Source organism: Carassius gibelio, chromosome B6 (assembly GCF_023724105.1).
Source record: "Carassius gibelio isolate Cgi1373 ecotype wild population from Czech Republic chromosome B6, carGib1.2-hapl.c, whole genome shotgun sequence".
NCBI classification, from domain to species: Eukaryota; Metazoa; Chordata; class Actinopteri; order Cypriniformes; family Cyprinidae; genus Carassius; species Carassius gibelio.
The window spans coordinates 29,491,370-29,517,453 of NC_068401.1; the positions used below are offsets into that span (position 1 = coordinate 29,491,370).

The following is a 26,084-nucleotide window of genomic DNA, read 5'->3' on the forward strand; positions in this document are numbered from 1 at the left end:
GAGATGAAAAGTGTCTCTTCTGAAACTGATCATCTGTCATCGTTTACACCTGTGTGACGTCTGCAGAATGAAAAGAATCACTTTAATGACATGAAACTCTAGACACGTGGCCAGTGTGTCTTTAATAATCACTTTAATATTTTTAGACTGGTTCAGATATTCTGTAAACTTGATCTTTCGAGTCTTGATTCATGAAACCACACACACTCTCAGTCGGACAGGTGCAGTGAAGGACACACACACACACATGAACACACACTCTGACACATGAATGAATGCTGCACAGATGAAGATGTTCCCATGGAAACTGGACAGTCAGCACATCTCTGCTCCGGCAGAAATCACACACACCTGCACTCGCATGCTCAGCTGACTGTGTGTGTGTGTGTGTGTGTGTGTGTGTGAGACATGGAGACATGCGGAACACTGACACATTAACTGCAGCACCATCAGCCAATCGCGAGCCTGCTTTCGCGTGACGTCACTGCATTGTATTCTAAACTCCTGAATCTCGCTGAACTCTCTCTGGCTGCTGCTCGCGCGTCCTGAATGTAAAGTGTGTCCTCTGCTCGAAGCTGCTCTGTCTGTGACCCCTGACCTCGCTCACACGATCTGAGCAGTGATGCAGTGATTAGAATCCAGCTGTCTGTCAGAAGCGACGGGTGATGCTCTCACACCTCTAACACTGAATCCATCGCAAGAGGGAGACAGTCGCCTTGGTAACAGCAGGATCGGTGCAGCCTCAGCACCAGCTGCAGAGCATCCATCAGTCCTCAGTGATCCTCACTACTGCTAAACATCAGCACCACACAGGCTGGTTCTGACCAGATAAAACCCAGGATGTGATCGAGTGGCAGATCTGAAAGACTGAGACGAGGCCTTCAGCTCCAGATGTTCCTCAGTCACGCATCTGGACTGGAGGAACAACATCCGCATCTCTCTGAAGAGGTGAAGAGTCTCAGAGACGGACACTGAGCAGAAAGACTGCTCCCTTTCATTCAGCGCCGGGAGACGTGTGTGTGTGTGTGTGTGTGTGTGTGTGTGTGAGCGGCTCGGGGATCGGGAGAACAGCAGGGCTGCTGTGGACCGGATTCACGAAGCATTCGACGGAAGAAAGGACACCTATGGAAACTGGAGACCAGAATTTTAGGAAAAAGGCGAGCGAGTGATTTCACGCTTCAATCTTTATTTATTTTTTCTCTAATAGGCGATCCGTTTGTGTCTGTAATAAGCACCAGGATGGACTGATTTCACTGACGCGTTTTTGAATCCATCCCTGAATGTTAGACTCATGGATGCGCGTGCTCGAGCGCCGGACCGGATGCGGTTTTCACCGGGAGCCGTCGGTCTCTCCCTCGTGCCCTCAGTAGACAGCTGCATCGACTGAGTGAAGATGAGTTCATCACTTGCCAGTGTGCTGCTTGGAGAGTCACTCCTCTGATAGCACACGTGTGTCCTGGAGACGCCTGCAATACGTGTAAAGGACGTTTCCTGTCAGATAAAGCTCTATTAGATGTCTTTAGAGTTAGAATGCATGTAAAACCGACATCTGTCAGATGTTTGTGCACAGCAGACGCTTCTCAGATGGAGAGACATGTTCTGTCTGGGTCAAGTTGATCTCTTGATGAGTTGCAGTAGTATGTAAGTGTTAGTCTTCCTTCTCGTTCAGGTCACAAACCCTCGAGGGCCCTCGCCCCGTTTCTTCTTATTTTTTTGTCCTCTGAAGTCCACCAATATTTATTTCCTGTACATCAAGAGGAAAGGGGGCTCCCCTTTCGTTGAGAGCAGCACTATGGGTGTGTTTGAGCGGGGCGTCCAGATGCTCCTGACCACGGTGGGTGCCTTCGCCGCCTTCAGTCTGATGACCATCGCGGTCGGGACGGACTACTGGCTCTACTCACGCGGGGTCTGTAAAATAAAGACTAGTAACGAGAACGAGACCGGCAAGAAGAACGAGGAGGTGATGACCCATTCTGGGCTGTGGAGGACCTGCTGTCTGGAAGGTAGGAGCTCTGGAGAACAGATGCAGCTCTCCGTAGTTCATCACGCGTGTGGCTTGTGCGGAGGTCACACCATAGTTTAGTGTGAGAAACAGATCCAGACTGAAGCCATTATTTGCTGAAAAGCTAAAGAAGGCTTTGAATATTAACCATGAAGTTCCCATGAATGATGGTTCCATAAAGATCCCTTTCCATTCTCCATTACAGTGGAAAATGGTTCTTTAGATGATTAAGATGTTCTTCACACTAAGAAAAAAAAAATGGAACACTTAAAGGTTCTTTGGTGAACCAAAGATGGTTCTTCTGTGGCATCACTGACCCTTATTTTAAAGAGTGAAGTGCACAATGTACATCCACATGTAAAGCAGCATCAGGATGCAGATCTGGTTTGAGCCCCAGTGTGACTCTCTGGAGCTGCAGGAGGAAGGAGTTTCTGGTTTAGTTCTGTTCAGGTCAGATCCAGCACTTGCTGTGTTCAGGGTCTGAGCAAGTTTATTTCCCTATAGATTTGATGATTCTTTCGTTGTTTCTTCATCAGGTTTGTAGAAATGTAGCACTGCATCAGTGTCTCATCAATGGATGCTCTGCAGTGAATGGGTGCCGTCAGAATGAGAGTCTGATAAAAACATCCCAATAATCCACAGCACTCCAGTCCATCAGTGAACATCTGGAGAAGACAAAAGATGATTTGGACTCTCATTCTGACGGCACCCATTCACTGCAGAGCATCCACTGATGAGACACTGATGCAGTGCTACATTCAAACCTGATGAAGACACAAACTCATCCTGATCTTCTCAGATGGCGTAACAGCGAGGAAGTGTTTCAGCTAAGTTTCATGTTTGGTAAAACTATTGATTCTCCGTTTTATTTCTGAGATACTGAGTTTATGCTGAGGTTATATGTGTGTTACTGAAGGAGTTCTGCATCATCAACACTTGAGTAAACGTGTGAAACTGATCCAGCAGAAGCGATGCAGTCAATAATTCACACACTGATGGCTAATAACAGAATGATCCGGTTACACAGCTGCTGTCTTTGTCTTGAACATCATCCTCACGTACAGGACATCATCACACAACCAGTCTCTAACATACTCGCCAGTATTTATCTGTAAGTGCAAGAACTGTTTTATCTTTTATAGTAGTCTAGTTTAATATCTGGGTTCTTCTGAATAGATGATAGATGGATTAAAGACTGATCCAGTAGATGCTACACTGGAAACACATCATGAGAGTCTGGTTATGAACTGACACACACACGTGGCTCATGAGGACGCTTGGCTTTATCTGCTGTGACTGAGGTGATTTGATTAGATTGATATCCTCTGGATGAGCATTACTGATTCATGTCAGAAGTGTTTCTGAATGGAAGTTTAACTGTGATCCAAACAGCTTTGATTTATTATTTTGCGTTCCATTTTGTGGTTTGTCTTGCTTTTGTTCAAGATGAGAATTTATTCAAAATGGAAATGCTTGCTTGAATCTGTAACATTTACAAATAAGATTAATACACGACGTGCTTAAACCTGCTCTGTAACGTAAGTAGCAGCAGATCTGTTCTGCTCTTCTGTGACAAACATCCGAGTAAAGAGATTACTGAGAAAGAAACAAATGTAGGGCGGGACTCTGTTCTTTGCATTGGTTGTTGATTGGCTGTTGAGGTGTGGGCGTGGCTCTGAGGTGAGCATGAGTTTGCAGGGGCGGGGTTTAGGAGCACTACAACATCACCCGATGATGTTTGATTTTGATTGCAAAGTGTGAGGAACAAATGAAACACATGTATGAAACATGTTCAGAGAAAATGTGTACGATGCAGAGAAGGTAAGAGACAGAGCTGCTGTAGACCGACAGACAGACGGAGGGCTGTTGAGACGTTTCCAGCTCCACTGAGCACATTTCACACCCACTGAGAGGTGATGACAGTCACAGGGCCAGTGTGTGTGTGTGTGTGTGTGTGTGTGTGTGTGTGTGTGTGTGTGTGTGTGTGTGTGTGTGTGTGTGGGCGCAAGCACATCTCAGAGATCAGTGGAATAAGGCTAATCCTGTTAAACACGCTCCTAATCACTGACACACACTCATGTGGAGAAGAGTGAATTATGTAACGCAGTTATACAACATACATGCGTACAGCAGCAGAAGAGAGAGAGAGGGAGAGAGAGAGAGAGAGGGAGAGAGAGAGAGAGGGAGAGAGAGAGAGAGAGAGAGAGAGTCGGGCACAGCCATCCTACAGGGGAACGGAGATCATGTGACAGGGGTCAGAGGTCAGAGGTCAGATGAAGCTACACTCATGATTTGAGGCTAGAGGGGAATGATAAATCTGGCCTGCCTCACCTTTTGGAAAACAATATTATATATAAAGTATAGTATAGTATATTAGATTGACTGTAATGTGAAGAAATACATTGGATTTGTAAGAGTTTTTCATGTTTTGGAAATGCAGTTTCTTCTGCTCATCAAGGCTGCATTAATTTGATCAAAAATACAGGGATTTCTGCAAATATTATTCTAATGTAAAACATCTGTTTTCTGTGTGAATCTGTGTTAAAGTGTGATGTATTTCTGTGATGCTCCGCTGTATTTTCAGCATCATTCCTCCAGTCTTCAGTGTCACATGATCTTCAGAAATCAGAATAATATGATGATTTACTGCTCAAGAAACATTTCTGATTATTATCAATGTTGAACACAGTTGTGCTGCACAATATTTTCGTGGAAACTGTAAGACATTTGATTTTTCAATATTCACAGAAAGTTCAAAAGAACAGCTTTTATTTGAAATAGAAATCTTTTGTAAAATTATAAATGTCTTTAATGGCACTATTGAATACACTCTTGATCAACAAAGCATTAATTTATTTTACGAATAGTAATAGTCAGGTCTCTGTTGAGCACTTTTGCCATAATTTGTGTTTCCATGGTAACATCATCTTCCCTGATTGGTGGATCTGAGGATTATGGGTAGTTTAGTTCTTGACTGAGAAATCAGCTGATAAACATGATCAGAAACAGAAATCATCACTGAACTGCTTGCTTTACTAATCTCTCTCTCTCTCTCTCTCTCAGGTAATTTTAAAGGCATGTGTAAACACATTGATCACTTTCCTGAAGATGCCGACTATGAAGCCGATGCATCAGAGTATTTCCTGCGTAAGTCAATCACATTAGTGTGTGTGTGTGTGTGTGATGATGGTGAGATGAAGTGTGTGTGTGACAGAGAGAGAGAGGATGATGGTTTGCTGCTCAGAGCTGCTCCTGCTCTTTAAAGTCTTTAATTAGGTCACTTATTTCTATAATTATTTCACTGCAGTGTATGTGGGTCAAAACTCTGAAAAGCCTGTGCTCTTCATCCTCTCCTCCTCATCCACGCAGCTGCACACACATAAAGATGATCACAGCTGTAGAGTAAGACAAGGCCCGATGTGTTCCTGAACTGAAGAGATGGATCTGAGTGATGTCATGTGAATGACAGGAAGTGATGATGACCTCATGCGATGATGTCATCAGTCAATCAATCATTATGACACACACACACACACACACTCTTGATTAGAGGTCAGTCAGGTAATCCGAACATGTGTGTGAATGCAGTGTGTAATGATGATGATGAAGGATCTTAGCTGAAGAGAGGCAGAGAAAGTAAAGGGAGGACAAACATTAACAGACAGAAGAACAGAGCAGAACCTGGAGAGAGTTTAGAGAACAAACCACTTCACACCAGAGACCAGACGAGAGGATAATGTGTGTGATCAGATAGTGATGAAGGTCATGTACGAGTGTGTGTGTGTGTGAGAGAGAGAATGTGTGAGATAACATTTAGAATTTTTATATTTTATTGTATTTTAGCTATTGTGTGTGCAATTCTTGGATTTGTGTGTAAAGTTCTGAAAACAAACAGTTTGATCATTTTAGTTAATGACTCCTGATTTGTTGTCCTGAGGACTCTGATTGGCTGAATGGATTTGATTGACAGTTGGAGCATGTGATGTGCTTCAGACGGCCAGTGTCTCAGGTCTGGTGTGTGTTTCAGGTGCGGTCCGGGCCTCCAGTATCTTCCCCATCCTCAGTGTCATCCTGCTGTTCATGGGGGGTCTCTGTGTCGCCGCCAGCGAGTTCGACAAGAATCGACACAACATCATCCTCAGCGCAGGAATCTTCTTCGTATCCGCAGGTCATCCAATTTCATAAAATAACACATAATTCTCCATTTAAAATCTAACAGGAAGTGTCTTGAAGTGTATGTGATGTCCTTTTCCAAACACAACCAATCAGATTGGCTCACGAACTCCTCACGTGTGAACAACAACTGTTTCTTTTCTTTGGTACGGTGTTTTACTGTATTCACAACCACAAATGCTTACAGTAAAATAGTTTGCTTTCATGTTTCTGTTTCTGTCAATTATTTTCCATATGATTGATGTTCTGCGTGTGTTTGTGTGGATCCTCAGGTCTGAGTAACATCATCGGGATAATCGTGTACATATCAGCCAACGCGGGCGACCCGTCCAACAGCGACTCGAAGAAGAACAGCTACTCGTACGGCTGGAGCTTTTACTTCAGCGCGCTGTCCTTCATCATGGCGGAGATGGTGGGTGTCCTGGCCGTCCACATGTTCATCGACCGGCACCGGGAGACACGCGCGCCTCGCGCTCGGACCGGCGGAGGAGGAGACTATCTGCAGGGATCCGCCATCAGCAGAATCCCCAGCTACCGCTTCCGTTACCGGCGTGAGTCGCGCTCCTCCAGCCGCTCCACCGAGCCCTCGCACTCACGTGACGCTTCTCCCGTGGGACTGAAGGCCTTCGGAGCGCTGCCCTCCACCGATATCTCCATGTACACTCTCGGCCGCGGCGGAGACACGCTCAAGACTCCACACGGCTCTCCACCGATGTACAACTCCGACAGAGAGCCGGACTTCCTCCAGGTGCACAACTGCATCCAGAAGGACTCGAAGGATGCCAACCGGCGCACCACACCTGTATGAGAGCAGCGCCCCCTGCAGGGGATGACGAGGTCACACGTCACAGGACAGAAACGTGAAATGCATGATTTTCTTATCTTCCGTAAACTTACATGTTTTCAACTTTCTGACGAATCGGAGCCACAGCGTTTGGACTGAGAGCTCTTGAAATCTCTTCTCTTCACATTTGTTTTATTCTGTTGTGCATAAATACTGTGAACCTCTGTGAGCCCAGGGAAGACAAAACGATCCCGGCCGAGATTTATATGTCATTATAAACATACTACTGACTAAATATATATATTTAAATATATGAAAAGATACATACATGAATTTATGAACATTGTTAATAAACCACACACAGACTTCTTGATTCAAGAAGAAGCAAAAGAACAAACGAGCGAATCAGAAGTCAATAAAATCATCATGGATAATAAGAGCTTGATTTGTGTCGACTCATTTGCATGTGTTTGATTAAACCATCCTCAAAAATAGTTTCTAGACTGGAGCAGCATCTCGTTTCTGTCACCATGGCAACACCAGAGCTGTCACTCAATCCAGGAGAAACAAAGTAACTGGAGTTATCTGTTTGATAAAGTAACTCCGATGTTTCCTTCTAAATTATAAAAGTCATCTGATTACGTTACTTGTAATGCGTTACCCCAACACTGATCGTGAGATTACTAAAACTACAATAACTCACTCAAGATTCTGTGACAGTTGTCAGATTTAGAAAGGAATGAGTTTTTTATTGAGCTCAGACCACAGTGAAACACACGTGACTGAGTGTGCAGGAGGTCAAGCGAGGCTCTGGATGAGCTGGATCTGATCCTGATAGAGCGAGAGAAACGCTCGAGCCAGACTCAGGAACGGAGCTTCATACTGACCGATCTCCTTCTGCAGAACACACACAGAGAGAGAGAGAGCTTCAGAGGGACAGTGATGATGATGATGAAGATGATGAAGATGCGTGTCTTGGGCTCACAGCAGACGTCTCGTGGTACTCCAGCCCGTGACTCTGAGCCCATGACTGAGCGACGGCGGCGTCCACCTCCCTCCTGGACCACAGGTCAATCTTATTCCCCACCAGCACACCTGACCACAAACACAGGAAGTGACATCATCACAGCAGCACTAGCATCAGTGATGGATTCTCGGAGGTTTTGTGGTTCGTGTCTCTCTAAAACACTGTATTACTTTAGTGTTATTTACATAACATTAGAATAATATTTTGAATTAGATTTTATTTTTAGATTTTCAGTTTTACCTTTGGTTTTATTATTTAAATTTCAGATTTCAGTTTAAGGGTGCACAAGTGATTTTTGAAAAAGGCTTTTAAGACATTGTTAAAAACACACCTGCAGCCAATCAGCAGTAAGGGGGCGTGTCTTGTTTAGAGAGAAGAGAGCGCTCAGTCTGAGTGAACAGGACGGATATTGGCAGATCGACTAGACTCGAAGAGGTCACGATGTTTTTTTTTCATGATTTTGTATTGTTTCACATAACTTATCCGTGTTGGCTTTTGACTGAGTATCTTGTGCATCATCTTCACTTGTTTCTGCGATCGTTGTTATCCCAGCGTTGTGTAGTACCTGAGGGGCGGGGATTTCAAAAGAGGGGCGTGGTCCTGTTGGGCTGTGGGCGTGTCTGTTCTGCTGCTTTCAGATATGTACTTATATCACTTAATGCACCTTTTAGAACTTTACCATGTATTTAAACACTTAATTAATTTGTGGTGTGTGATTGTGTGTGAGATGTGTGTGTGGTGAGTCCGTGACCTCTGACCTGGCACCTGCAGCCCGTTGCAGTGTGATCTGACCCTGTCGACCCAGCGGCTGCAGCTGGTGAACGAGGCTTCGCTGGTGATGTCAAACACCACACACATGAGCGACGGCTGATTCCACTGACACACACACACACACACACACACACACACACACACACACACACACATCATTACAGAGACGTCAGGGTCACACGGAGTGTGTTTAGGTTGTTTTTATTAAACTCACCATGTTCTCACAGGCCTCTGCAAACGGCTCCCGTCCGGCAGAATCATAGATATAAAACTCCTGATCGAGAGAAAACCAATCAATCAATCCATCCATCCATCAGCAGGTATGATGAGTGTGTGTGTGTGTGTGTGTGTTTGTGTGTGTGTACCACAGCATCACTGGTGTCTGGGATGGACACTGATTTCTCCAGCAACTCCACACCAACATTCTGCAAAACACACACAGTTCAGTTCTGACCAAATCCATCAATCCATCCATCATTTAATCCATCCATCCATTCATCAATTAGTCATTATTCACAACACTACAGTGTGATTGAAATTCAGAGTGATGAAGTGTATGATGTGCTGTGATCTGCACCTGTCTCTCTCTCAGGTCAGGGCTGCGGAAAATCATGCTATAAGGCTATTTAGAAATTGCGCATGCACAAATCGTAATTTTATGGTGATTTCGATTAATCACACAGCCCTAGAAAGAGTTTTAAAAGTAATTGGCGGCCCACCTGCAATACCACCGCGGCCCACAGGTTGAAAACCACTGGTTTACTCTTTTAATTGCCTTGCCGTGTTTTGACCCCTTTGCTCTGGATTACCCCTCTTGCTTAGCCCTCTGGATATTGTTCGCTCATTAAAGACTCATACTAGCCCTAGGAATATTCCTTGTCTTGCCCTCTATATACCTGTTTGCCCCTGTGTCGACCCTGTCTGTGTTTAGACCATGTCCAGGAATAACAGCTTGCATATGGATCCGCACGTCTCTGTCCCTCCGTTACAACTCCTGTCCTTTATTTATTTTCTCCATTCTAAACATTGGACATTCAAATATTTACCATGCTGTAGTTCTTCTGAAAGACTGCGCCGTCACTGCGGAACATCTGACAGAGAGAGCTCTTCCCCACCGCCGCGTCTCCTGAACACACACACACACACACACACACACACACACATACACATATAAACACACACACAGTTTGTCGTCATCAGTGTTGGGAAGGCTACTTTGGAAATGTAATTAAAGTAACAGATTACAAGTAACTCTATCTACAGTGTAATAAGTAGTGAAACTATTTCAGTGACTTTATTAGAGTACTTTAACTGAATACACGTGATTACTGTTCTCAATGTCTGAAGAATGTTTCCTCTGTTAATGATCTTACAGTAGAACTCAACTCTGATTACTGTCATCATCTTAAATCATCTTAAAGCACAGCTGACACTAAATCAGACTCTTCTGAGATATCGGAGTTAAATACAGAATTAAAACACTTGATCTTAACAAAATAAAGCATATAACATAAACTCAAACAGGAAACAAAATTAAATCAATCACATCTTTTGATTGCAAATAAATGCACAGACACTATTTAACTGAACAGAGATGACATCACTGAATTCAATGATGAACTGCCTTTAACTATCATTCTGCATTATTGACACACTGTTTTCCTAATGAATGTTGTTCAGTTGCTTTGACGCAATGTATTTAGTTTAAAGCGCTATATAAATAAAGGTGACATAAATTAAATAAATAAAATAAATTTATGCATTTAGCAGACGCTTTTATCCAAAGCGACTTACAGTGCATTCAGGCTAACAATTTTTACAAATCATCTACTGTATATGTGTGTGAAAATATTCAGATGTAACCCACTGTATAAACATTAACATTTTCTTTAGTAACTGTAATTAAATTACGTTTCATTTTTCATTTACAGATTGTAACGTTATTTACATTTATTTTGTAATTAAACTGCTTTAAACTGTAACTTCTGTCACATGTATCCAGTTTCTCCACAACACGGTCTCTGCGACTTTATATCAAATCATAATCATACACAAACAAACGCGCTCTTACCCACAACAACACATCGGGCTCTTAACTTCACCATCAGCAGAGATTAATAATAATTAACTGATTAGATTAATAAGCATGAGCTGATTACACGTGAAGAGGAACTGTTTCTGTGTTCCGCTACTGCAGCCCGAGCCTACAGCGTTGCTTAGCGACTGACATAAAGCCTGAGCACTGCGATTGGCTGAACGTCGTGTCGCAGTAGACATACGTCACTCTGACGTTAACGCAGCTGTTTTGAAATCCACCGCTAGTGGCCGCCACGCTTCACGCGCTCAGAGTCTCAGCCGTGCACGCGCACAGATGTGCTGTTGACCTGACGCCGCTTACTTCCGGTCAAGATGGCGGCGCAGCGCAGTAGTCTGATGCAGAGCGTAAGAAAAGTGCTTTTCTCTCATCATCAGCACACATTATTACACTTTATTACTCTTTATTACTCATTATTATTCATTATTACTCCGGGCTCTCTGTGTAGTTTAACACTCGTGTGTTATAGGCGACCAGTGTTAGTGTTTATTCCCTGTTTATGACAGCAGTAGTCTGTATTTACAGCATTAAACATCCTCGAATTCATTTATTATGTTATTAAACAGTCACTGTTGTGACAAGTCTAATGGTCTGATGTACACAAACTGTCAGATTAACTAACCAAATCTACATTAATAAATAATATACACATACATAAAAAGCTAAGAAACTCATTATCTTAACATTATTTACTTTGATTATTTAATCATTAGCAGATGCTTTAATCCAAAGCGACTTGTAAATGAGTGCAAAAGAAGCTATCGAAACAAATAAGATGCAGTTATCAGATAAATTAAATTGTTTAATAATAATGTTTTATCAATAAAAGATAATGTAGCCTTTCAGACAAAAAAATGTATAAAATTTTAAACCTCTGTCAACAGGGTCAGAAACTTGTTTTGCATGTAATATTGTGTGAAATCATGTGGTCCGTGTTTATTTTATGCCTTTATATCTTGAGAAGCACTGAGCGGAATAAATATCTTTATCATCAACACAATATTTTATCTGAAGGGACTTACAGTGCATTAAGGCTATGCAGTTTTTACTTAACATGTGTTCCCTGGGAATCGAACCCACAACCTTGCACTGCTAACACTGCTCTACCACTGAACCACAGGAACACTATCCATAATAAATACATAATAAATATACACAGTATATTTATATTTAATTACACACACATGCATATAGTATGTAAACACAAATGTTTATTTTGGAATTGATTAATAATTTCACAGGCACATCATTTTTATATGTTTTTTCAGTAAACATGTCTTTATTTCATATCATTTTGCATCTCAAGTGAATGTATGTTGATTTCAGTGTTTTGATATTTTTACTGGAAATAAGATCATGATGATGTTGTGCAGTGCTGAAGTGTTCAGAGAGCGGTCTCTAGTCTGATCAGAGCGATTGATCGGTCAGGTGTGTGTGATTGCAGCATCAGAGCTGGACAGACGATCTTCCTCTGTGTCAGCTGTGCGGCGTCGGATCGGCCCCAAACTGTGTGTACAGCCCCGATGGACAGGGGACCCAGAGCCATCCGAACGAAGACGGACACTTCTGCTTCAGGTAGAGCCACTCGCAGACGCCTGCGCAGACTCTGATCAGTGTGAACTGATGTCACTTCCTGTTCCCTCCTCAGCACTGAGAGCTGCTTCCTCTACGGCGTGTTTAACGGCTTCGACGGCAGCCGCGTGGCCAGTTTCGTGTCTCAGCGTCTGACGGCGGAGCTGTTGCTGGGTCAGCTGAGCACCGGTCACACGGACGCAGACGTGGCCAGAATCCTCTCACAGGTTTGAGATCTAAAACAGTGTGCTCACCCTTAGCATATCTGAGATCAGGAGGAGTGTGTTTCTTCATCAGGTTTGGAGAAATGCAGCACTGCATCAGTGTCTCATCAGTGGATGCTCTGCAGTGAATGGGTGCCGTCAGAATGAGAGTCTGATAAAAACATCCCAATAATCCACAGCACTCCAGTCCATCAGTGAACATCTGGAGAAGACAAAACCTGAAACACATCCAGCATTAAGATGATTTTAACTCAAACACATAGAGTCTATAATCCATAATAACACTCCTCCAGTGAAAAAGTGTTCTGGTCTGAATCAGGAGAGAAATCTGCACAGATCAAGCAGCGTTTAAACAGATCTAAACTAATCTGTGAGAGACAACAGCAGATGAACTTTTTCACTGGAGGAAGTGTTATTATGATTATAGACTCTATGTGTTTGAGTTAAAATCATCTTAATGCTGGATGTGTTTCAGGTTTTGTCTTCTCCAGATGTTCACTGATGGACTGAAGTGCTTGTGGATTACTTATGGACTGCATTAAAGAAGAAGTTTAAGAAAAATGGTTAACAATGGTAATTATTAATGTGATGTCTTCTGTACTGGTCTCTCAGGCTTTTGATGTTGTAGAGAAGAGCTACTTCGAGACCATTGATGATGCTCTTGCAGAGAAAGCAAACCTCCAAACACAGCTTCCTGAGGTGAGCACACATACATGAGGAGACTTGGATCACTGCTTCTGCTCTGGATTACAGTCTCTCTCCGTCTGTCTGTCTGTCTGTCTGTTCCTATGGCTTAGTGGTAGAGCATTGCGTTAGCTGCACAATAGGTCCTGGGTTCAATTCCCAGGGTGCACACATACTGATAAAAAAATGTTTGCACTGTAAGTTTCTTTGGATAAAAGTCTCTGCTAAATGCATAATTGTACATTTCTGTGTCTGTCTGCTGTCTGTGTTTCAGGGTATCTATCCGTCAGCTCAGACTCAGAAGATTGCGGAGCGTCTCAAGACTTTAGAGCAGGAGGTTTCAGGAGGAGCCACTGCTATAGTCGCTCTGATACTCAATGATAAACTCTACATCGCTAATGTTGGTATGTACACACACACACACACACACACACACACAAATAAATCAAATGCTGTGTGCTGATCCTGTCATTGTTTTCTTCATCTCTGTGTGTTTTCAGGAACCAACCGGGCTCTTCTCTGTAAGACCACCACTGACGGTCAGAACCAGGTGATCCAGATCGGACGAGCACACACACCCGACAACGAGGACGAGCTGTCCAGACTCGCCCAGCTGGGTCAGACACACACACACACACACACATAGGGCTGTGCAATTAATCAAAATCATAATAAAATCACGATTTGAGCGTGCGCGATTTATAAATCGTTTTATAGCATGATTTTCCGCAGCCCTGACCTCCTGCAGTATGTTATCTGATCCAATCAGAATGCAGCGCTAGAACAGAACAGACTGGGCATCTGTCTAACTCCAGGTTCACACACTGTGTCTGTGATGCGTATGTTTTCAGAGCCCATGTTAATGGATCAGAGCGTTCACACTGCACAGGGTGAAAGATGAGAACAGAAAAGGTTAGAAATAGAAACGTGTGAAAAGAATGAATATCTAGCGCATGAGGACAGAGAGAGTTGTGTGTGCACCGGACACGGCGTGTATCTGAGCACGTGTGTCTGGTTTTCTAACAGAGCAGAGGAAATCTGCGTGCGAGCGGAGAGATTCACCCTCGTGCATGATTTTAATGTGCTCTGGCTTGCTTCTGAAGCGCGTACACGTACTGTACACACACTGCAGACGGAGACGGAGTACACCGCTACAGTGAGCTCTATGAAGAAAAAACAATCCCTGGATCCCGCTTTTATTTAATTTATTTATTTTTACTTAGTGATTATTTTGACTTATGTCATTTCTAGAGACATGTTACAACTTTTTGATAAAGCTCTCATTGTTTTTTTTTGGAAATAAGGAATCGCAAAATTGATCAAAAAACCGCGAAAGGTTGTTTTTTTTGTCCGCACACACACACACACACACATAAAATACATAAAATACAACATGCAATCAAAATGTGAATATTGTGAAATGTAAAAGGCTGCATGAGTTGGGGAAAAAACTACATGCCATTTTTCTGATAAAAAAAGTGAGAAATTAGTTTACTGGGATTGTGTGTAGTGCTGCACATTTTGGCCAAAATTTTGATTGAATATTGTTTTTGTATAAAACAATAAAAATGATTATTATTACTATTACTTTATACAGTACCAGTCAAACGTTTTTGAACAGTATGATTTGTAATGTTTTTTAAAGAAGGATCTTTCTATTCATCAAAGAATCCTAAAAACAATTACTCAACTCTTTAAAATGATGGTAATAATGATTATAATATAAGAATGATTTCTGAAGATCATGTGACACTGAAGACTAACAGAGATTCACACAGAAAACAGTTTAAATAGTAAAGATATTTCAAAATAATACTGCTTTTGCTGTACTTTGGATAAAATTAAATGCAGGCTTGGTGAGTATTCATAATTGTTTAACTTTTCTTTTCTTTTTTTTTTTACAAAAAAATCGTACTGCTTAAAAACAATTGACTGGTAGTGTATATGAAAAATATTAAAATTACCGAATAAAACCAATCCTAGAAATATTATTTTTGTATTACTTTACTATAAAATCAAGTACTACTTAAAAATAATCAAAGAAATCATTGTTATTATTTTATATTACAACACAATGACAGTACTAATATTTTAACGTGAACCGCGGTGCTGTAAAATCATCCTCATGTGTAGATTTCTCTCTAAAACACGTGGTCCATGTGTTCATGTCACTAAATCACCTCCTTTGCTATTCTGATCATGGCTTTAAGGTGTATGGTGATTTAGATTTTCAGCTTTTCTAAAATACACTGTTACTCTAAATGATAAAAAGTAAATGATTGTGTGTGTCTCAGGTCTGGATCCAGTGCGCTTGAGGCAGACTGGACTGATCTCAGGTCAGAGCAGCACTCGACGGATCGGAGACTATAAAGTCAAATTCAACTACACAGACATCGACGTACTCAGGTGTGTTTCTGATACACACACACACACACACACAAACGTACTCACTCTCTCTCTCTCTCTTTCACACACACACACACACACACACAAATCAAGTGAATGTTAACTTTCATGGTTTGCTCACAGAGTCGCAGCAAACAGCATGAACGACCACAGACTGGCTGTGTGACACTATATGAGTTTATTTGACCATTCTAGATTTCTGATTTATTATGTTTATGTTAAAAATGAACATTATGAAAACTGGTAAAACAAAAAGTTAATTCATTAAAGTGGCACTAAATTCTTAATATGAACTCAAACCGTTTTAAATTATGTCAATGTTTTTGATAACGTGTCTGTATTCAGTGCTGCGAAGCAAAAGCCAATCATCTCGGAGCCTGAGATCCACGGCGGCCAATCACTGGAGGGCGTGATGGGCTTCCTGTTGCTGATGTCAGAGGGGCTGATAAAAGCCCTGGAGTCGGCCCACGGACCGGAGCAGGTCAACCAGGTGATAACATGAATTATCGCTGAAGATCTGCTGAAGATCTGTTGGAACGTAAGAGCTGCTGAAATAAAGTCACGTCTAGTGATGCACCAAAATTAAAATTGGCATAATAAAATTAGATACTGGATACTGGTTAGATACCAAAGGTCAAATACCGAATAGTTTTTTTTTCACATTTTCCCCCATGTATTTTGCCAATTTCTTTCACCATTGCATAAATTAAATGGCCAAAATGTGCTTTTTACACAATTACACTATCAATTACACTGTCGATCATAACATACTACTAGAGAAAACTGGAAAACTGGGTCTAAGTGGACATCCATGAATGCGGTGTCCCACAAGGCTCGATTCTAGCACCGCTCTTGTTTAGCCTGTAAATGCTCCCACCGATTCAGATAATGAGAAAGAACCAAATTGCCTACCACAGCTATGCTGATGATACCCAGATTTACCTAGCCTTATCTCCAAATGACTACAGCCCCATTGACTCTCTCTGCCAATGCATTGATGAAATTAATAGTTGGATGTGCCAGAACTATCTTCAATTAAACAAGGAGGAAAAAAAATAAATTACCCAACTTACAAGTAACACTCTTTCAGCACAGATTTTCTCTGTACTTCGGTCCCTGGCGCCACGAGCTCGTGCAGCACTTTTCGAATACAAGCAATTCATGCATGCAATAGAAAATATAACATTCTGCAGTCTATTTAATTGTTTAAGGCCATGTGGTGATTTCAATTATCATACAGTAATCAAGAAAAACCACCCCTTACTCATTTCATTGAAGACCTGCAGTGCTAAACAGACTCTCACTGTCAGTGCATATGATTCTTGCATCTTTTACATGCTTATTCAATAACTTCAGTTGTACCTCTAGTCACATCCGTCCTTCAGCATCGTTTCAATATCTGTGCACTACATTTCCCATGTTCCCCTGCAGGAGATAGTTGCCATGGTAGCGGCGGAGCTGGCGCAGCAGAGCAGTCTGGAGGCGGCTGCGCAGTCGGTGGTGGAGCGCGTCAAGCGTCTGCATCATGATGTTTACGTGAGCGGCAGACAGAGAGCATCACACTGCAGCAGACATGAAGACATGACTCTTCTGATCAGAGTCATTAACTACACCCTCGCAGACGGCTCGCTCACACCCACACAAGGTGAGACACGGCGGATCAGAACAACTGCTCCTAACCCTGCTTAAATCACTGCAACTATATTTAAATACTTACATTTACTAAATATTAGGAAATCAAAACTATAAGAACAGCACACACAAAAACATGAGCAATATTGCGGTAGAAAAAATATAAATATTCTATATAATATATACAACATCACACGACCAGGAGTGATGTTTTCCCGACTTTCAGCTCGATTGCAAATGTGATATTGATTTTATACAACTTCAGATAAAGAAGCAAGTAATATTAACTGACTTAGATTATAGACACATTATGATATATTTTTGCTCCATTTTGCTAAAGAAAATAGTTCTAAGCAAAGCCAAAGCAGAACAGTTGCGCATCTCTCACAAGTCTTTCGTTAATAAATGATTCATTTTTAAATGAGTCAATGATTCAGTGAGCCATTTATAAACATGGTCAGTGTTAAATTTTAATTTAGAATTTGATTAATGTATGAAACGTAGTTTAAATCTTAAAAATATGATTTAAGATAAAAAAAAAAAGAGGAGATTTGAATAAATGTCTAAAACTCCTGTGTGCGCAGGAGGACGGATCTACCCGGTGTCTGTGCCGTACTCCAACCATCAGAGCACCAGTAAGACCAGTGTGATGCTGTCTCTGGTGATGCCTGCGCAGGGGACGCTGACCAACGGCTCCAGCACTGCGTCCACGCTGGAGGGAGACACGCCGACCGCCGGGTAACAGCGCTGAACATTAAAAAAACTAAAAGTTCCCTTTTTAATGTTAAAGTTTTAGTAGTTGAATGTTTTTTTGGTTTAGTTTTAGTTAGCTGTAACATTCCTGCACCTCAGCTAGTGTTGTTTCCTTCAGCTGAATGCATTCATAACCTTATCAGTAACACATAAATCTCTCTCCATGGTCCCCTGTTTTACTGTAGTCCACTGACAGCCCTGATTCCCCTGACCATAGACACCTCACAGCCCATCAGTGAGAGTCCTGGCCCCGCCCCTCCCTCTGACCCCGCCCCTCTGTGTGTCTGTGCTCCTCCCCTCAGTCAGAGTCCCACAGCGACGCTGCAGTCCAGCACCACACACACGCAGAGCTCCAGCTCCAGCTCTGGAGACGGCAGCTTGTTCCGGCAGAGAGGCAGTCAGGCGGCGCAGCCGGACGAGACGGGACCTGTGCCTCCATACGTCGACTTCACACAGTTCTACCGGCTCTGGGGCTCCGACCACAGCGAGGGCCAGGGTCTGTCTGGAGATCTGGGGCCGCAGTGAGGATCGGGTGAAACACAACTTTATTCCATCTGTGAGCCGTTTGGCTTGTAATCATGGAGAGAGGAGCTCCACTGACTGTATCGAAGGGAAACTCGTCATGTTTATAAGACTTCACACTCACGTTTCTTTCTTCCTGCTTCTGTGGAGTTTGACTTCTCTGTAAGACCAAAGTGAGGCCGAGCCTCTTTTATACATCTGTCTGTCTGTCTGTCTGTGTTTTCTGTGTCCTTTGAGTTTATAGTGTCTTCCTTTAATAAACAGCTCTCGTTTCAGCTTCACATTCTGGTTTGGTTTCTTTTACGATACAATACAATATTTATTTATGAAGCACTTTTAAAAAAACAAAACAACCAAAGCTGACCAAAGTGCTGTCCAGAATAGAATAAAAACTTAGAAATTATAATAAACAAAACACTGTTAAATGTAAAACACAATAATAATAAAACAATAATTGAACCAATGATCAAGGGGTATTGAAAGCTACAAAGAATAGATATGTCTTTAGAGCAGACTTTAAAGCAGAAATAGAGAGTGATCTTACTAATACAAACACTCTATATTTGTTAAAAATGGAAGCCAGAGGTAAACAAAAGCGGGCCAAGGATTGATCCCTGTGGTACTCCACAACTAAGAGGTATACAAGAGGAGGTCTGCTGACCGACATGAACACTAGAACATCTGTCGGTCAGATAAGAACAGAACCACTGTAAGACCACAGATATCTCAACAGGACCTCATGGTCAGCCAAATCAAAGACAGCACTCGGATCTAATAAAACTAAAGCCATGGATTTCCCAGAATCAGTTTTTGTACAAATATCACTTGAGACTCTTAAAAGGGATTCAGGTTCGGTACTGTGAAGGTTTGAAGTCAGACTGAAACCGCTTATGAACAGAATTAACAGCCAAATAAGATTGTAATTGAGTAACTTTCTCAAGGATCTTTGAGATAAAGGGTAAATTAGAAATGGGATAAAAACTGGACCGAGAAGAAGGATGCCTGTGATCAGAAAAAGATGCACTACTGATTTCAGTGTTTAAAATAGAAAAAATGTGTTAAAATAAAAATCAAGTTGAGTATGAGCAAGGATATGCATTAATAATATTTATTAATACTTTCACTTTTATATTTGTAGTTTTCTTTATTTAATTTTAAATAATTGTCTCAAACTTCAGCTTTAAATATTCAAGATTCTGAGATGAGTCAGCAGTAACTTGTGCAGATTATTCCAGTTAAATTAGATGACAGATGATATGATGTTAGTAAAGATCTGATGATTACAGTATATTGGAAGCCTGTCTGTATGTTGAACATTTACAAATATATCATGAGGAAAATGTGTGGTAAAAATCTCAGCTGCCAGACACACGTCTGATGATCAAGACGTCTTACACCAGCTTTGGTCTCAGAATTGAACACAAGGTGGCGCTATAAGAAGTGAATTCACTGATGTCTCAGACGTCTTGTTTAACATTTCCAGGAAAACACGTGAGACTGTGAGGATGCATCATCAAGAGACCTGATGGAAAAGCGTCATTAGTAAATGTCAATCTATTGTTTTATCTAACCCCGTTTGTTTATTTGATCGTTCTTCTTACAGTAAGTTTGGAAGCAGGACTGAATTACTGATATTGATGAATGTCGCCACACGCTGATTTACATAAAAATGCTGAAAAATGAATTAGATGATAGTCTTTCAAATGAAGTCACGTGTGTCGGACTTTCTTTTTTTGTATATCATATATGCTCTAAATATGTTCTCAAAACTTTTTACTAACTAGTTATCCCATTTAGTTATTCTAACAACAGTTTGAGTTTTTGAAACGTTTAAAAGTCGTTTTTTTCCTCAGTTATGTTTTGGGAGCATTATGAGAATGTTACATTCGAGTGTTCTCTCATCTCAGAAGAACATCCAATGAAATGTTACAGTGGCGATGTTATTGATGTATAATAACGTTTTTGCGCTAACGTTCTGAAAACATTTGTCCGAACGTTCTATTAATGTTTTTCATGTGAGGTTTATTTAATGTCCAATAACAGTTTGTCCAATTCTCTAAATACTCAGTTCAACAAAACACGGTTCCTGTTTTCTACTCGAACCACGACGTTCACGAACACCGTCATATCTCATCGCCTTTTGATATGAACGTGATTAAAGTGCTCGGATGAATCAGCGATGATTTGTGATGAATAATGAGCTGCTGTGGAGGATGAAGAGCTGCACGATGCTGAAGTGATCCGCTGGTGTGTGTGTGTGTGTGTGTGTGTGTGTCGGTGGTCCGGAGGGCGGAGCTGCGGGTCTCTGTGCCCCCAGTAACGTTACCGACGGACGCACCGATCACTGCTTAGCGGAAGAGCGTCATTTCAGCAGAAAATCATACCGAGAGGAAGCAGCGCGGACGGATTCGTCGCTCCCGTTAACGGAGATCAAGCGGGGATCGAGGCGTCGACGCACATCGAGAGCGATTTTCTCTTTCTTCCGCCGCAGGATGGATTTACACGCGGATCCGCGCGCATCACCGGCGGAGCGTCACTGAAGCATCTCCCGCGCTCCACGACGCGTCCGACCGCTCCGATGCGAACAACAGCCTCGCGTTCACCTCCACCCTGAGCCTCCGCAGAGCCTCCATCCGCAATGAACATCTGAGGAGCGTCAGGCGATGGGTGAGACACACACACACACACACACACACACACGGAGCGGTGGATGGGGTGCAGCATCACGGAAATCACGGGCGTCTTATTATGAAACACTGCTGCTGTTGTTAATACGGATTCGGATTCGCTTCAGATCTGATGTGGTTTATCTGCAGGACGAGCTGTTTGATCTTACAGAGGATGTTATCCCTCCAGGCGTGTAAATATGATCTAAATATGTAACCCAGTCATTGTGTGCAGGCCTCTGGAGATACAGTCCAGATCCTGATGCGGTTTGACTCCAGATCTGTGTGGACACATCATATCAGATGTCTGAGTGTGATGAGAAGGAGTCTGACTGATGATTCAGGAATCAGGCTTTGTTTTGATAGGTTACTGTCACATTCCTGTTACTGAACGTCAGGATGCTTCAGTTTGGAGTTTTTATTCTTCTAAATGCTCATTATACTCCAAGCTGATTATCAATCGATTCTCATTATGCAAAACAAACAAAACAAAAAATATATATGGCATTGTTATACATTTACTGCAAGCATTATTAGACTGTACAGAGACAAATATCATGCACATATTAAATGTTTGCATTGCAGTAATGAGAATTTGGTGGAATCATGGAAACGACATAAAAAAACAAATCATCCTCAGGCTTCATTTCTTATATAATATATTTTCATATTTCTGTGTCTGGCCTGAGCTGTGGTTCTCGTGGACAGATGGGTTTGATGTTAGTCGAGGGGAAGCTCTCTGTTCAGGTTCTGCTCCGGTGTTTTCCAGGTAATGATGTGGATTGAGTTTCGGCTCACAGGTGACTGACCTGCAGCACACATCAGAACACAATGACGTGTGTGTGTGTGTGTGTGTGTGTGAACACACGGTGAGCAGATGTTGAGGCTCGTGTCTTCCTCAGCTCATATGGTGTGTAAGATAACAGACACACACAACAAGCTGATGAAGTCAACATTTGGAGGAGTGTGTGATCACAGAATCCTCTGAAGGGGTTAACGATGTTCAGTGACGGAGGTCAAATTAACATCTTGATTACTGAAGTGTAGTGATGCTGAGAAAGTGCAGTGAAGAGCTGCTGGATTCATCGATCAGACGCGTGACGCAAACCAAACACACGTCTAACTAAGAGAAGAGTGGACAATCAGCATGAAACACTAAATTATCACTGTTTAAAACACTTGATTAACATTATTAGAGAATGTCAAATGAATAACAAAGTATGATTCTAAAAAAATCTCTGAACCGACGAATCCATGACAATATTCAAGTGACATCTGCAAAAAACTATATATATATTAAAATAATAATAATCCATGCTTCCTCTTCCCTGTAATCGCTCCCTGTTCTGGCTTGTACTGTTATAAACCATTTCTGAACCTTTGTAAGAAAAAATTAGATTTCATATCGCAATATATATCGCAGAAAAATAAAATATCGCAGTGTAATTTTTTCCCAATATGGTGCAGCCCTAATTCATACGTTATTAAGTAAAATCCGCTTGAACGAACTCAAAGTGCTGTCATCCTTTACTCTCTCTGAAGTCGTTCTGTTGAACACAGAAGTTATTCTGAAGAATGCTGCTAACAGAACACGCTCTTTTCTAAATGATGGCACCATTTTCATTCTTCGGGTGAATATCTCTTTGTCCAAATTATGAGTACATATGATGAGGTTTGACTCATTTTTTTAATTAGTTGTTTTTAACAGCATTCATTAATCTTGATTAGACGTACATTTACAGTAAGTAACCGCACTAACGAGCACAGATCCAGGTCTTGAACTCATGTTCATCCTCTCAACCACTAACAGACACGAACAGCAAAACATCACTCTTGACTTCAATCTCTGGGAGATCGAAATAAACCCATGCATTTGCACTTAATGCAACAGAATAACCAATTGTTTAATCCAACACACATGAATTCAGTAAACTTACATATTTACTGAACACAATGAAAGTGTGATAGAATATTCAGCAGCTGTGTTTCTTCAGATCAGGAAATTCATTTGAATAAAGTTTTTTTTTTTTCCAGTGCACAGAGAGAAGATCTCAATTGAAGATAAACAAAAGTAGTTTGGTTGTAATGCGTTTGATACAGACGATGCAGCTGTCCGTGATGGTTTGATCCAGAAGGTTTTATTGTATTTGAGGCAATCTGTAGAGAAGCAGCGGTGCGCTCAGTGTGTGTGTGTGTGTGTGTGTGTGCTCAGCTGTGTCTGAACACCCCTACTGCAGCCAAAATGGTGCTGACCTGTTTCTGACCTCTGAGTGTGAGCCGAGCGACGCCTGACGGAACGTTCCACTCGCTTCCCTTCAGCGGGGGGGGGGGGGGGGGGGGGGGTCGTCCCACACACACACTCTCTCTCTCTCTCTCCAGCTGTGCGCTTCCTGCTCTTTGATGACCACTTCCTGTCCCAGAGCCGCCTGAGATCCCCTGTCCAATCCAGTTAGAGTAATAACAGATTCAAACACACATGATCGTGTGTGAATCACAGCACATATGAATTAATTCTGTGTGTCGGGCCAATCAGATCAGACTGTGGGCGGGGCTATGACACAGTTTCCTGTCAGTTATCAGAGTAAGGCTTTGTCTAAGGACAGAATCTCAGCTTTCACTGATGGGGATCAGCTCTTCAGAACAGAGATCTGAAAGAAAAGTTAAATGAACGTCCAACTAAAACATTCCTTAAATGATGTATAAATAAGGGTTTTGAGAACATTATTGAGCGCTGTCTGAACAAGCGTTCCATTGACATCACTGCAGGAGAGAGAGAACTTGAGAGAACCTTTAGAACGTTCTGAGAATATTCTCTGTTAGCTGCTAAGGTGAAATTTTGGAGGGTATCACATAAGTAAACAACGTTTTCGTTCAGATCAAAGCGTAAACAGCGTATCCATTGCATTTGTTATGTGTGTGATACTCTCCAGAACGACTCTGCAGGGAGATGCTCAGGAGACAACATGTTGAATAAACTCAGTCTTTTTTTATTTATTTGTGCACAAAAAGTATTCTCATAGCTTTGTAAAACTACGTCTGAAGCTCTGCTGTGACATGGACTGTTTTAACGATGTCCTTGCTGTGTTTCTGAGTCTTGATGGTGTTAGGATCCTTCTGTCTCTGGAGACTCAGAGAGCTCTCGGAGTTCATCACAAATATCTTCATTTGTGTTCTGAAGATGAACCAAGCTCTTACAGGTTTGGAACGAGATGAGGGCGAATATTCATTCTTGGGTGAACGATGTCTTTAACACACACACACACACACACACGCGCGATGAGAGGAATCATTCTCTGCTGGAGTTTCTCATATCAGCACTAGGAAACTTAATGTAATGTTCAAACTTGTTCTGAAATCAGGCCTGTAAATATTTGATGAAGTGTCAGGCGGTTGATATCGGGTGTAGTTTCAGTCACCCGAGGTGTTATTTCCACCGCAGTGAAGATTTCATGCCTAAAGGCCAATACACAGCTCAGACACACACCAACACAACCTTCTTCTGAAGAGTGATGGTCCCAGCAGACACCGAGAAACACTGAGTAAACCGGTTCAGTCACACAGCTTAACTTTTAGTGTCAGTTATTTCCAAAATCCCACATTGAATAGTGTCTTGTTTGTAAAGAGTTCTTAGTGACGTGGTCTGGATCTCATTAAAAATTAAGTTCATGCACTCTTGTTGTGATCAGAAAGAAGGCACGCTAACACAACTTCTGCACAGCGTCGTCTGCCTGTGTTCCTCTCTCCTTATTCACACTACATGATAGGACTGCACGATTAATTGAAATGGAATCGAAATTGCGATTCGACAGAAGCTGTGATGGTGATGCGTATCTGTCAGAGAAGCAGGGTTTTGCAGGATATCTCCATCTGAAGACCAGAGAAACTCCAAATACACCTCGCAGAAGAATTTACAGAGAAGGATTTATTTCAAACACTCGGCTGACATTATGAAGTGAGTTTGGAGTTAAAACATGTTATTAAATGTGGTATTTTCACATGCCTACACAACCAGCAGTGTAGAGTCGGTGGGCGGGGCTAAACAATCAGTGGCGTGGGGGGCGGGGCTAAACAGTCAGTGATGTAGAGTCGGTGGGCGGGGTTAAACAATCAGTGGCATGGGGGGTGGGGCTAAACAATCAGTGATGTAGAGTCGGTGGGCGGGGCTAAACAGCCAGCGATGTATCAGCATTTCCTTCAATGTGGAAGTAAGCCTAAAAAGAGAAGAATAAAAAGTGCAGTAAATGGTAAAGCTGTTTGCACTACAACCCAGTGTGTTCTTAATTAAGATAATATCATAAAATAATATGGTAAGACACACCAAATTTCAATATCTAACTGTTTTGTACAGCTAAAAATAGCTGGATGCGGATGAGACCGGAATCTTGACCCATTGAATTTACAAATGGCCACGCCCATTTTTACGGGAGGAAAAAGAGGGGTAAGGTGTTGCTCTTCTGAGGACGCGGAGCTTATCCACACTTTTAATAAGCAAATCACTGTTATAATGATGAGAATATAATAAAAATCACCTGAAGAACAGTGTTGGTTCACAGTCGTGACTGTTCAGGGGTAAAATCTGTTCATGAAACATTGTAGTGCTCGTAAAATAAGCTTGATTTTTACTTCTGTGGAATCTGTGATGTGCGTGTTTGCTCCTCGCACACTTTCACACACACACACACACACACACACACACACACTGTCCAAGACTGAGTTTGGCTCCGGACACTTTCAGTGACACATGACGTGTGACGTACGTTTCCATGGTGACAT

The 26,084-nt window shown here is 42.0% G+C and overlaps 4 protein-coding genes across 7 annotated transcripts in view; 3 read left to right on the top strand and 1 right to left on the bottom strand.

Annotated features, from left to right (window-relative positions):
• Nucleotides 1–520: 520 nt before the first annotated feature.
• On the top strand, nt 521–7,398 carry LOC127959422 (voltage-dependent calcium channel gamma-2 subunit-like). Its single transcript, XM_052558599.1, has 4 exons — nt 521–2,003; nt 5,066–5,149; nt 6,030–6,170; nt 6,448–7,398. The coding sequence occupies exons 1-4, from the start codon at nt 1,793–1,795 to the stop codon at nt 6,981–6,983; spliced, it is 972 nt and encodes a 323-aa protein (XP_052414559.1). The 5' UTR covers nt 521–1,792; the 3' UTR covers nt 6,984–7,398.
• A 281-nt stretch (nt 7,399–7,679) lies between these two features.
• Nucleotides 7,680–10,994, bottom strand: ift27 (intraflagellar transport 27 homolog (Chlamydomonas)). Its single transcript, XM_052558604.1, has 7 exons — nt 10,829–10,994; nt 9,804–9,883; nt 9,123–9,182; nt 8,972–9,031; nt 8,745–8,862; nt 7,945–8,054; nt 7,680–7,856 (listed from the first exon to the last, which is right to left on the bottom strand). Exons 1-7 carry the CDS (start codon nt 10,860–10,862, stop codon nt 7,758–7,760), a joined length of 561 nt encoding a protein of 186 aa, XP_052414564.1. The 5' UTR covers nt 10,863–10,994; the 3' UTR covers nt 7,680–7,757.
• Nucleotides 10,995–11,062: 68 nt separating this feature from the next.
• Nucleotides 11,063–18,926, top strand: LOC127959411 (TGF-beta-activated kinase 1 and MAP3K7-binding protein 1-like). Of its 2 annotated transcripts, none has more exons than XM_052558588.1 (11): nt 11,063–11,199; nt 12,297–12,427; nt 12,501–12,651; nt 13,261–13,347; nt 13,607–13,736; nt 13,833–13,949; nt 15,627–15,738; nt 16,084–16,228; nt 17,170–17,383; nt 17,955–18,108; nt 18,309–18,926. In XM_052558588.1, the coding sequence occupies exons 1-11, from the start codon at nt 11,167–11,169 to the stop codon at nt 18,646–18,648; spliced, it is 1,614 nt and encodes a 537-aa protein (XP_052414548.1). In that variant the 5' UTR covers nt 11,063–11,166; the 3' UTR covers nt 18,649–18,926. The 2 variants fall into 2 exon arrangements, with proteins under 2 accessions (XP_052414548.1, XP_052414549.1); XM_052558589.1 differs by having other exon boundaries at nt 18,426–18,926.
• Nucleotides 18,927–20,166: 1,240 nt separating this feature from the next.
• Nucleotides 20,167–26,084, top strand: part of LOC127959409 (beta-1,4-mannosyl-glycoprotein 4-beta-N-acetylglucosaminyltransferase-like) — a 19,588-nt gene continuing 13,670 nt past the window's right edge. Inside the window, exon 1 of one of the 3 annotated variants that reach the window (XM_052558587.1) lies at nt 20,167–20,187. The gene's annotated coding sequence lies outside the window, so the exon portion shown is untranslated. The other 2 variants (XM_052558586.1, XM_052558585.1) reach the window with 2 other exon arrangements.